Below are 12,911 nucleotides of genomic sequence, written 5' to 3' on the forward strand. Positions count from 1 at the left end.
CCCCTCCGCCTCCTCCTGACCAGGGGCTAAGTCCAGCCCCTCACAGCCGCGGGCCGCCCTGCGGTCAGGGAGGGGGGTTTACCTTGAGTCCTCCACAGACTGGACATGCCGAAAAGAAAGCTGGAGGTGGCCCGGGGTGGGGCCCGCCTGCTTCCCAGGGCTCGCCGGGGGCTGGGCTGGGCAGTGTGGCCTCACTGCCTGGGGCCTCTGTCGCCTGTCCCCGCCGTCTTGTGCCCAGCCAGCCGGAAGGACACCCGGCCAACGCCTGACTGCCCAAGTCCGTGGTCGCGCCATGGTCGGGGCCACCCTGGGAGGCTGCGCTCGGGTCCCGGGGGGCCTGGCGCAGACTGCGGGGCGTGTCATAGTGGTGCCGCAGAGAGGTGGGCACCTGGTACTCCGCCACCCCGGGTGGGCAGGCACACAGGCTGGGCTCAGGAGCCCCTGCGGCTGGCGGCAGGCTGAGCAGCGAGCCGCACTCTTCGCCGCCCGCCCGCCACACGTCCAGGCTGCTGTCAGCGTAGGACGAGAAGCTGCCCGAGTAGGAGGAGTGGCTGCCCGTGGCGATGCCGCTGTCCGAGGAGCTCTGGCGGCCGACCTCCTGCAGCTGCCGCGGCCGCAACGGTTTCGGGGGCAGCCTTGAGGCACCCAGCGTGGCCTCCCCGGGGGCCTGGGCAGCCGCCAGCCCCGGCCCCTCCTGTGACGAGCCTGCCAAGGACGAGGACTGCTCCGGCCACGGGGTGAGCCTGCTGCTGGCGCTGGTGTCAGAGTGGCTGGCCTCGGAGGAGGAGCTGGACAGGCTGCGGTCGTCCCCTAAGACAGAGCAGGGCTCTGAGGTGCTGAAGGGCACTGGACAGTAGAAAGCAGCACCCAGCCTCCCTCCCCACACCCTCCCTAGAGCCCATGCCTCTGCCTGCCCCTGCTGGACCAGAAGTCCCCTGAGGACAAGGACGTCCCTGGGACTCCCGCCCTGCTGCCCTCCTGCATGGCCAGGCCCCTGCCTCCCCTAGTCTGTGCCCCTGGGCAGCTGAATCCATCTTTGCATCCTCCCATCTCAGCTCAGCCAGGCTGACGTCCAGGGCTCCAGAGTGAGAACTCAGGGTGCCCCCCGGGGGAGGGGGCAAGAAAGCTCATTACAACCCTGGGCTCCTGCTCAGGGGGAGGCCTGGACAGGAGGGGACAGGCCCACTCTCCCTCTGTTCATCCCAGAGGACAGGCAGCAGAGGGTAATGGTAAGGCCACCTGAGCGCCCATGCTCCGGCCTGGGAAGACTGGTGTGGCCACCTGACAAGCTGGCCACCCTCACTGGACTGCCCACCCCTCTGTCCATCTCCTGCCACCGTGGCTGAGGAGGAGCCTTGCTCCTGCAGCAGTTTCCTCTGCCCTTGAGACTTTGTCTGAGCACAGACCTTCAAAGGAATGTGCAGGAGGTCTGCACCCAGCACGTGGTGGGCAGGGTCCCCTCAGCACCTGCTGCCAGCACTTACCAAATATCCGTGGGGTAGTGAGTGAGCGAGTGGGTGCACAGGAGAGAGGGAAGGAGTAAGCAGGAGGGAGAGGCATGGATAGGTAGGTGGGTGGGTGGGTGGGAGGATGGATGAATGAATGGGTGGAGGGGTGGATGGATGGGTGGGTGGATTGGAGGGACGGGTGGATGGATGGGTGAGTAGATGAATGGATGGGAGGGAGGATGTGTGAGTGGGTGGATGGATGGGTGCATGGATGGATGGGTGCATGAATGGGTGGGTGGGTGGATGGATGGATGGGTGCATGAATGGGTGGGTGCATGGATGAATGGGTGGGTGGGTGGGTGCTGGATGAAGGGAGAAGGAAGGAAGGAAGGAAGGGGCAGGAGGGAGACCATGTCAATGGAGGGATAATGATTGGCCAGATGGCTGCAGGTTCGGGGCAGAGAAGGAAAAAGTGACAGTGGATACATATAGACGGCTGCCTGACCCCTGACTGGAATGGCAAGCTCAGAGTCCAGTCCCTGTGGCCCAGGCCAGGCCACTGGCCTTACCTCCGCTGCTCGGCCGGCCGGAATGCGAGAGCATGCTCAGCCGCTTCTCCAGCTGCAGGGCCTCAAGGGCTTCTTGGGCCGCTCGCTCCTCCAAGGTTGAGGAGCCCCCGGGGCCCGGGTCTGTGGCAGAGAGAAGGGTCAGTCCCAGGCCACATGCTGCCAGGATGTCCCTGGGTGCCTTTTGCAGCCACACCCTAATGCAGCACCAGTGGCCACAGCTGAGTGGGAATGGCCCCTGGCATTTTGCCAGAAGTAATGGTTGAGAGGCGAGCCATTAAGATGATGTGCACCCGGGGTGGGGGGCGTTCCCGGGGAGTTCCGGTTGGTGTGTGCTGTGCCTAGGAGGGCTACGTGGGTGGCGTTTGCGGGAGTTCGGAAAATAAAGTTTGTTCCTGCTTGAGTGGCTCGTGATTTGTGCCCAGGCAGACTGCGGCAGTGGTGACCGGCTTCAGCCCCAGATCCTCCTGCACTGCAGCCCCAGCTCCGGGCACTACCCACAGAATTCCCCCTTCAGGTCCCTGTGGCCCATCCTGGGCCCCTTGGGACAGTCATCCCTCTGCCCACCTTGGGCCCCTGTGCCCATGGACAGCCCCAATCTCCAGCTTGGGTCCCCTGTCCATGAACAGCCCCCTGAGCCAGCTGTACTCCCTCGCCACCCCACCAAGGTATCAGGCTCTCTCCCAAACAACCGGCCCTCTCTGTCCTGCCGACCCCCTTCCACAAGAGATCTGCTCACCTGGTCTGCTGCACCCCTTCCCAACAGGGCTCCCCCTCCGTCTCAGTGAGACGCCACTCCAGCCCTGTGGCTGCCCGCTGTGCTGGGGCGCTTGGGCTGAGCCCTGCTTGGCGCCCCAGGCTCCTCGCCACCTGCTGACCCTTGGCACTGCAGCTCTGCTCATGGCAGAGGCCCGGGGATTCGACCTCTCTGGCCATCACCTGTGTGTTTTCTGAACCTGGGAGGCAGGAGCCTTTTCCCACCCAGGCGGGGTGTCATCCCTCGTGGGTCCCACGTACCTGCTGCCCACAGCCAGCCCACCAAAGCCCAAGTCCCTCCTGAACCAGAACCCTGGCAGCCACAGAGCCCCGTGTCCAGACTTGAGGGCACCTGGCAGACATGCTGCCTGTGAGCAGGACAGCAGGGCCTCTGGGGGAGATGCACTGTCCACTTCCAGGCCCTGAGCACACACCACTCGGGTCGGCCTGCAACCTCAGGGCAGGACACCAGCAGGTGGCGCTGCTGCACTGTCCAGGCGAGCCCCAGGGAAGCAGGAAGGGCCCTGGCCTGGGCACCCGCCCTCCTCAGCAGCTCCCCACCTGCAGCTGCTCTGGGGTGGGCAGCTCATTGTTGCCACTCGGTCCTCGTGGGAACCTCTGCTCTCCTGCCCACAGAACGGGGCAGCCAACGTGAGCTCTCTGCCCACCATGTGGCTGCAGCTAAATAATGGACAAGTGCTGTCCCTGCTGGGGCCAGGGGAGCCAGAGCTCATCCTGCCCCGACCTGCTGGACCCTGAAGGAGCCCAACCCTGCTCTGGGCCCCTCAGTACCTGGACCATGTGGCCACTTGACCCAGCAACGTCCCTGATTAGAGTCCGGCTGAAGCAGGACACCCAGCAGCAAGCAAGGAGCACGGTGGGACAAGAAGCCTGCTTAGTGCAACCCTGGTGCCCACCCTGACTGCCCACCCTGACTGCCCACCCTGAGACCCACGCCCCAGCCAAACTCCGGGCTGCTCCCGCCTCCACACGGGGCCCAGACGAGCTATCCTAACCTGGAGCCACAGAGTCAGATCAGCTGCTCACGAGCCAGCGACCTCAGGAAGACTCCTCGACCACCATGGGGGAGGCCTCCAAGATCACAGCCCTGTGACGGCCCAGCCAGGGGCAGCTGTGGCTAAACTGTCCCAACTGCTCCCTGGGGCCAGGCTCAGAGCCCATGGAGGAAGGATCTGCAGGTGTGATCCACACCCCAAGACACACTAGCTGACCCCTCAGAACCCCAGGCTGCCCAGCAGCATGGTGGCACCACCCAGGCCAGGAAAGGACAGCCAACTAACTGGGTTGAGTCAGGATGGCCACTGGACACCAGTGGCCCCACCCCAAGCATGGCCTCCCCATCTGACCTCACCAGGCCACACTCCCGCACACACCTGGGAGGGCTGGCCGCAGCCCGAAGGGGCCCTTGGTTGGGGAGATGCCTCTGACGATGCAGTCGAACAGGAAGCTGATCTGCTCTCCCTCGGCGGAGGACAAGAAGAAGACCCCTGCCCCTGCAGAATGAGGACAGCGAGGCGAGGTCAGCCTGGCCCAGCACGGGGTGGGGGCACAGGGTCTGCAGACGGGGTGGGGCTGCACATCCAGTCAGAACCCACAGGACCCGGCTCCCCTGGCCTGTGAAGCCACGTCCCCAGAGCCCTGGACCTGTCCCTCTGCACCCAGGAACCCCACGCACACTTCAGACACACGTGCTGTCACGGCGGCCACAGGCTGCAGGCACCAGGCCTGAAGGGCTCCCCACAGAGCCATCCCCGGGGCACGGGGCTGTGGCTGCATCTGGGCACTGCCTGGGGACACGGCAGGGCAGCTCAGGGGCAGCCCTCTCCCAGGCCTCACTGCGCAGATGGTGCACAGTGATCCTGCACCAACCGGGTGTCCTGCCCTGGACGCACAGTCCAAGGGTGCGTCCCTCCACCAAGGCCGCCTCAAGCCGCCCTCTGCCACAGGCAGTTGAGTGGTCAGCTCCAGCCCTCTGTGCCTCGGTTTCCTCGAATGCACCAGAAGACCAGAGACTCCTTCTAGAGTGGTTCTGAGGTGGAGGAGGCGTGTCCAGTCAGGGCTCCCTCCGGTGTCCAGGAGCGGGGCTCACATCCCAGAATGGCCACCACTGACCCCAGTCACACCAGTGGCCCTCACTTCAGCTCCTCACCCACACAGAAGGCATCCGCCCCACAGACGGCCTTCAAGTGGCCAACGCTGACCTCCCCACGGTGAGCAGCCTCCCTTCTCCCCAGCCTTGTCATAGAAAGATGCACCTGAGGTCATGGCTGTGCCTGGGCTGCCTCCCTGCTGCCCACTCAGTAGAAGGAAGGACCCGTGCCATCAGCCTGGGGTCACTTGGGCGGAGGACCTGCTTGCAGAGGCCTGGGCAGTGAGTCAGCAGGGAGGCCCCAGGCCACGTGCCCCGCCCGGCTCGGGCGCCCAGCCGGCCCAGGGTGAATGGAATCCCTCGCTGGCCGCGTGAATGGGAGGCCAGGCTGGCGGCACCCACCTGCTGAGCCCGGCACGTGGAGCGGACACTCAGCACAGTCGGCACTGGAGAAGCCCTCCCCTGGAGCCTCTGCCCAGGGCCCAGAGAAAGGCCCCAAAGCTGCGCAGGACCAGGCAGGGGCAGTCCAGACACCTCTGTGTTCAAAGCTCTGCCTCCCAGTCGCTCTCTGCCTTCACTGAATGTGGGCCGTGAGGTCCAGGGACTTGGCCCACCCCCCAGGGCTCCCGGGCCTCTGGGTGACCATGCTAGGGTAAGCAGGGGAGAGCAGCCCCCACAACTGTGGACGCTTCATCGCGTGATACCTCCAAATCAGGAGACTTATAACAGTACCATTCTTGCTTTATATGAGGAGACTGAGGCCCAGAGAGAGCAAGCTACTTATACATGGTCACACAGCCCAGGTGGACGCAAGCCCAGGTCAGTGGGCCCACTGAGCAGTACCTGGCACCACAAGCTTCTAGTCCTGCTCTGGGCGAGGGGCTGCTATTGACAAGCAGAGTGGCATGGGTTGAGGTGGTGCCCTCCTCGATACCCACCCAGGGGGACAATGGACTGACTCCGAAACTCTCTGATGAATAGGACTTTCGAGCTGGGCAGTGGAACAGGAACGTGCCCCAGGAGGGCAGGCCAGCAGGCCAACACAGGCCATCTCACGGGCCCACTCCCTGGCACCCTGCTCCCCCGCCACCCCACCCGCATGAGGCTCCGCCAGCCTGGCCCAGCCCTCACAGAGGGCCTGGCCTCTAGTCCCAAGCTCCCCGACAGCTGGCACAGGCAGCAGGACACTCAGTCCCCCGACTATAAAAAGCCACATTACGGAAGGGTGAGCCAGTCCTGCGTCCACTCAGCCTGCAGAGTCCTGCCCTCAGGAGATGGTCACTGGGCAGGCCCTGCGCACAGCAGCCGCCAGTCCGGGCCCCAAGTGCCCATGTGGCAGTCCCACTAGCTACCCCACCATGGCGGCAGGGTTGACTCCAGGGGCCTGGAGGACGTCCATCTCCGAGGGCCAGTCTACCTGAGCCCTCAGAGCAAGGCAAGGCCTCCCAGGACAATTGCCACCAGCCACTGTGAAGCCCCCTCTCGCCACCCACCCCACAAACACGCCCAGGCTCCTGTCACCCCCACCAGGAGGCGGACTCACTCCCCTTGGCTCCTGGACTCCCGTTGACTGAGGCTCAGGTCACAGAGCGTCCGAGGCCCGTCCCCAGCCCCGGCCCTTCTCGGGAAGCCAGCAGTTCACCCAGGACGCTCTGGGGACCCAGCACTTTTCCCCACAAGGCGCTTCGTCTGTCCACAGTCCCAACCCAAGGCCGACACCTGGTGGACAGGGACCACATCAGAGTGGCCCGCGGCCCCCGGTGCCCTCTGAGAAGCAGCCGCCCCACGAGCGGCCGCCTACCCTGCTGCAGTCACCCTGGCCCTGGCAGCCCACCGCCAGCCCGATGCCACGGCCCGAGTGACCGAGTGACCCCAGAGTTAAGGCGGCCGTGGGGTCCACGGGCGCAAGGTGGCTCCTGCCTTGTGAAAGGTGGGGAGACAGAGCCGGGGTGGGAAGGGCCTGGACACGCGGGGCAGAGCGCCAGCCGCCCCGGCTCTGAGGCAGTTCCTTGCAGCCACAAGACGGACACCCTGCTCCGGCCACGAGGGGAGGAGCGGCCACGGGGGGAGGAGCGGCCGCGGTGCTCCCTGCCGGGGGTCATGCTGCAGGGTCTCAAGAGCCTCCTCCGCCCCTGGCCTGAGAGCAGGTAGGGACGCTCCCCTTCTGCTGAGGAAGGCCACGGTCCCCTCCAGATGCCAGGCACAGCTTGCACTCATGATGACGATGACTCCTACCCATGTGCTTCCTTCCTGAGCACAGCATGGCAGTGCCGCCCAAGACCCTGCCCGGCTGGGGGCCTCCGTGGACCCTGCTGACCAGGGTGGCCTGCTGGCCGCAGGAGTCAAAGGTGGGCCTGGCTCTTACTGTTCCCTGTGTCTCCCAAGGGCCTGCTCCCAGCCCATCCTCCGAAGAGGACAAGTGGCCCGCCTTGGGCAGGTGTGGACAGGAGGGACAGTGGGACAGGAGCCTGGGGGCCTGTCTCAGCCACGCGCAGGAGTGATGCAGGAGCTCAGAGCCCCCTTAGCCAGAGACCACCACCCAGGTACCAGGGGCCACTCCAGACACTTGGGAGGCTGAAAAGTGACCCTGGAGTGGAGCCACCCAGGGGGCTGAGGTGACAGAGGGTCCTGTCAGTCCCTCAGGGGCTGGCCTGAGGGTCTGCCACATAATCATAAGGTCAGAGCACAGGCTGGCGCTTTGTGGGCACAGCTCATTCCCCCAGCGTCCATGCTAGGGAAAGAGAGAAGCCCAGAGAGCCCGAGAGGCCGGTGGATGCTCAGACCAGTCACACAGCATCTGAACCTGATGCGACTGGGCTCTGTGTCCACACCTGACCCACCCTTGAAGACGCGAGCTAGGTGCACCGCCCACACGGCCCCCGGAGGCTACACAGCCTTTCTTGGAGGGCAGGGGGACACTCGTCCTGCCCCTCAGGCCACCTTCCGCACAGCAGTCAGACTGCAGCCAACCGGCACCAGGGGAGGCCACGATAGCCGGCAGGTGTCGGCACTCCCAGGAGCTGGTCCTGCTCCATGGAGCCCCGCCTGCTGCCTGCTGTGCCCAACAGGGCCTTTTGTTCCTCGAGAGGGACTGGGGGGGGCTGGCCTCCCCTGCCAGCGCAGGCTCACCATAGACAGAAGCCACCTTGGGGAAGGGGCAGCCGCCACAGTGCTGTCCTGGGGCTCAGGGACAGCCTCTGGGCAGTCACAGAGACTCGGGGCAGCCATGGCCTGCCCATGTCAAACCGCCCCCTGAACACCCAGGCTGCCCTGGCCTCAGTGTCCTTGTCTGCCCAGTGGGATGGCCCAGGGGGCTCCCCCCTGGACGACAGCCAGCTCCGAAGACCCCCTGGACACTGGGGCCCTCAGGCAGCCAGGCAGCTCTAGGCCTGGTGGACTCTTGAGAGCCCGGCAGAGAAGACAAACATGGGGACAAAGCAGGGGTCCAGAGCCCAGAGCCCTGAGTCAGCAGGGCCACCACTCTACACAGATGGCCTCCTTCACAAGTGTCATTTCACAGCCAAGAGCAAGGGGCCGGGGCAGGGCTTTGTATGGCATGTTTGCACCCGCACCTGTCCCCTGCCCAAGGGCAGAGCACCAAATGGGGTGGGGGCTCCACAGGAACAAACTGTCCCTCCCAGCCCCTGTCCTGGACCAGCACCTCAGCAAGAGCCCGTCCCCCTCCGCCCGCCCTCTCCCTGCCCGTCACCACCTGCTCAGTGTGCCTGGAGCCCCAACAGCTGCTCCGGGGTCAGCCTCACCTGCTCGCGCTGGACCACAACCAGAGCCTTCCTGGCCCCAGCCTCTTCCTCCAGACCTGTCTGCACCTGGGGCCTCCCACCTGCTGGGGCTCTTCCCTGACACCCAGACAGCCCCACGCAAGGCCCGGCCACAGCCAGCTCCCGCCCCTCCCAGCCACCCTTCTCTTGCAGTCCCCCAGCCCGTGGCCCCATGGAGACCATGAAAATGTGCTTCAGGTGTCAGAGTCACCCGTGGCCTCAGGTCTCAGATCATGACCTTATAATATGCCACCAACCGCCAAGTGACTGTGACCCTAGCAACATGGTGCTCGGCACAGGGTCCATACTTAGAAGTGGAAGTAGATCAGTGTCCTCTTAAGTGTGTGCCCTGTCCGACCCAAGAGAACTCATCCTGGGGACCCTGTAAGGAGGAGTCAGGTAGCAAGAGCGTCCGGGTGGGATCCCCGAGGGGCAGTCACCAAGGTGCCTCTGACCACAGGCTCGGAGCAGCCTGGGATCTGCCCAGGTGGCTGGATTGTTAGCACCCCGGGGTGATGCTGGCCGTGGCTGGCTGGGCTCACGTGGTGTCGAGACCCCCGTGCAGCCCTTGCTGGGGTCCTGAATGGTCCTCTCTGAAGAACCTTCTCGCCACCCCAGTGCCTGGATCGCAGTCCCCTGTCTCCCAAGGCCTACCCTCCCCAGGGCCCACCTCTCCGCTGCCCACCACTGAGCCTGGCTGGGGGTGTGGCCAGGAGCCTCCCTCCACCTGGGTAAACAGGTAAACAGTGGAGAAAAGTAGCCGCCAGGCCAGCGTCCCCTCTGCCCTCTGGATCGCTGTCTGGGGTGGGGGCTGGAAGGCATCGTTCCTGGAGGTCACAGGGCCGGGCCGGGGCCGGGAGAGGGAGAGGATGTTAATTCTATACCCCAGGGTCTTCTAGGAGCTTCCGATGACCCCTCCTCCCTCTCCCGCTCTCTGGACACAGATGCTATGTTTCAAATTAGAGACATGGTGTCTGAATGGTGGCCTGTAAAAGATGTGAAAGGGTCTTTGCAGATGTCATTAGGGTAAGGATCTCAAGGAAACCACCTGGACCACCCAGGTGGGCCCTAAACCCGGTGACACTGTCCTTACAGGAGACAGAGAAGACAAAGGCAGAGGCCGTGTGACCTGGCCACAGTTCGGCAGGCTGTGAGAAGGCGGCCAGTTCCCCAGAGCCCTAAGTGAGGTCCTGCTGGCCTTGGATTTGGGATTTCTGACCCCAGACTATGAAGGTCACCGAGTTTGTGGTCACCTGCTACAGCAGCCCCAAGACATGGACAGATGCCCCAGGGCCCTCCTAGCCTGCAGGTCCTCTCCAGGATGGCCAGGTCTGCCCACGTGTGGCAGGTGACGACCCTCGGCTACCACCAGCAGCCCACGCTGCACCCACGTCTCTGCTGGGCCGAGGGAGTTTGTGGCATCTCAACCCCAGTCCACCACCAGAGCAGCCGCCAGCCTGTCCCACTGGAAGGAAGGAGCGAGCAGAGTGGCAGGGCCCTCAGCCTGCCCTCAGAGCCACCACTGGTGACCTGCGCACTCCAGGGCTCAGCTCTCAGTGACCCATGGGTCTGAGCAAGGCCTGGAGCTGGGAGAGACAGAATCCCAAGAGTGTCGGAGCCGGGGCCAGGCCGCCCGGCACCCAGAAGATTCAGTTGCAGGCAGATTCTTGCAGCGCGGAGCTGACCCAGGGCCTTGTGCAGCACAGACATTCCCCTCAGAGTTCACCTGGTTTTCTGGAAGCCCACACGCCGGGCCTCTGCCCCAGGAGCCACTGGTCCATGCTGGGTGGGTTATGGGGGAAAGGGGCCTACCCATACCAAGAGAGAGGATTCCAAATTCTGAGGTCTAGAGGAAAAACACCCAGGGGGCCCTACTCCGTCCTGTCCAGGACCAACCAGCAGGTCTCCAAGGAAACAGGCCCCGCGCTGCCCTGTGGGAGGCGCCTCACCAGCACCACCACTGACCGTGGCAGCCGATACCTGGGAACTCCACGGAGAAACAAGGACACAGTCTCCCTGCTCAGATGCTTGGAGCAGCCTCCAGGAAACCCCCGTCAAGGGGCTCCCAAGGAAGAAGAGGCTGCCCCGAGTCTGAGCCATTTGGGGCCAAGCAGGCAGCACCCAGCACCACCTGCGTCCACATCTGCATTCGCTTTGCCCAGAGATGGAGGTGCTGCTACAGCCTGTGGCCAGTGAACCCTCATGGACCCAGCCGCACCGAGCCAGGTATGTGGTGCCTTACGAGTACCAGGTGAGGGCCACGCCCTTCCCACCCACCTCCCATGCCAACCGCACTCCTGACGCGGCCAGGATCTACTCCCTTTGCCAAGAAGCTACGAGAGTATGAGCAGGGTGGCTGTGCACTCCAACACTCCTCCACCCAGAGGGGTGCCCATCAGGGCCCGGGAGCCCAGCTGGTGCCAGGCACACACTCACCAGGCCCCACTCCTCCCACAGAGCACGCTGACTGTGGTCACCCAGGCCCCACAGGAGGCCAGGCCCCAGGAGGCCACACCGCATGACAGCCAGCACAGACAAGCAGCCTCTCTGGAGAGGGGACGAGGGTTCTCTTCCCTCCTGCAGTGCCTGCAGGTCTGCACGTGCTGATCCATCTGCCCAACTCGGCCTGTCCCCACAGTGCCCCAGTGGGCACCTCAGGATCTGAGTGAAGTACCCTCCCCTCAGTACCCACCACCCACTCAGCCAGACGCTGGCCCTGCTTCCCCCTGGCTGGTCACTCAGCATGGATCAGGGCCCGGGTGTCCAGCCGTCACAAACCTGGGGCCCAGGCCCACCCCTTCCCACGGCCTGGCCATCCCACTGCACAGAGGACAGCTCCAGGTGGCCCAGGGGGCCAGTGGCTGATGTGTCCAGGAGGAAACTTGGTCCTCAATGTGTTTTCTGCATGTGGCACCCACGGGTGGCTCACTGGCCCTCGCAAAATGCTTCCATTAATTTTTTTTTTTTCCCATTCAATCTGAACAGGAGGCTCTGCCGCTCGGTGACCTCACACACAGGCCAGGAATGGCTGAGACCCTGGGCCTGGCTCTGGAGACCCAGAGGCCCTCTGCTCCCTCCCCCAGGCACCACAGGAAGGAGAGCAGCCCCAGGGCCAGGCCTCCTGAGTGTGGCCCCGGGGTGGATTCCCCCGGGTTGGGCCCCATGCAACCACGTACTTACAGTAGCCACACCTGGTCCCGCCTTCGAAGATGAATCCACTCGGCACAGCCCCGTAGCGCCGGAGGTCAGGCAGCTTCCACTGCCCCACAACGGCCGGAGGGATGTCCCTGGCCAGGACCAGGACGTCATTGCAGAGGTGGAGGGTGGCCGGGCCGCTCTCCAGCTTGGTGCCGGGAGCCACTGTCACATGGAACCTGTGCACTGGGGCGGCAGGGGCAAAGCGCATCACCCAGGGAGGGTGGGCACGTGGCACCCAGGCCTGGGCAGGGGAGGCCCCGGCAGATGCTCTCCTGGCCAGTGGACCACCCAGCTGGGCAGCACAGGAGGCAGTGGGGCTGCCTGCCACGGCCCACTGACCTCCCCTCCCATCTTTCAGGGGCTGCCTAGGGTGAGCTCTGGGAGGGGCCTGACCTCTGGCCACCCCCTCCCGTGCCAACCACACAGTCATGGCCTCAGGGGGCTCCGGGGAGGACAGGACCAATCAGCGCGGGGTCAGGACCTGTGCGCAGCGCACCTCCCTGGAACCGCCCCGCCCTGGCAGCCATGGACTGGGAAACCTGCGCTGGAGGCCAGCCTGGCCGTGGGTGCTCAGGAGGCCACGAACCTTCCTCTGGGTGGTGGTCCCCTCTCCTCCCCTGGGGGAAGCGGGGTGCTCCTGGCCTCCCGCCACCCCAGCTGGGCCCCTCCCCTGCAAGCTCCTGAGAGGAGGACCGCCGTGAGCTCCCCCCGCCTCCCTCTCTCCCCAGGCCACCCCACCTCAGAAAGTAGACCGCGCCCTGAGTGACGGCCCCCTGCCTGCGGGTGCCCAGCCCTGGCCCCAGCCCACCCCATCTCCTTCCCCAGCCACAGGGTCCCCAGCTCCTCCAGGCTGTGGCCTTGACCATCCCCCGGAGCCCACCCCCCCGCCCTCTTCAGGATTCCTCTCAAGGTGTCTCCACAGGTGCCTGGGCAGCCCCCCTCCCCAGTGGGGTGGGCACTGCCCCACCCAGATAATGGGCCATGGCAGAGCCACGCCAGAACCCCACTGTGAGCTTCCTGGGAAGGCAGGGTCCTCTTGCCAGCTGCCCCGGGT

The 12,911-nt window shown here is 64.9% G+C and overlaps 1 protein-coding gene across 3 annotated transcripts in view; it reads right to left on the minus strand.

The window, feature by feature from the left end:
* Positions 1–12,911, minus strand: part of Dok7 (docking protein 7) — a 31,145-nt gene that overhangs the window by 9,204 nt on the left and 9,030 nt on the right. For all 3 annotated transcript variants that reach the window (XM_046423544.2, XM_046423545.2, XM_046423547.2), the window contains 4 exons: positions 11,840–12,040; positions 4,165–4,284; positions 2,018–2,137; positions 83–810 (listed from right to left, as the gene is read on the minus strand). In XM_046423544.2, coding sequence (XP_046279500.1) covers positions 83–810; positions 2,018–2,137; positions 4,165–4,284; positions 11,840–12,040 — 1,169 coding nt within the window. The remainder of the gene's footprint in view (positions 1–82; positions 811–2,017; positions 2,138–4,164; positions 4,285–11,839; positions 12,041–12,911) is intronic.

This window comes from Marmota monax, unplaced genomic scaffold (assembly GCF_021218885.2).
Source record: "Marmota monax isolate L192 unplaced genomic scaffold, Marmota_monax_Labrador192_F-V1.1 WCK01_AAM20220418_F8-fsc00009, whole genome shotgun sequence".
Taxonomy (NCBI): Eukaryota; Metazoa; Chordata; class Mammalia; order Rodentia; family Sciuridae; genus Marmota; species Marmota monax.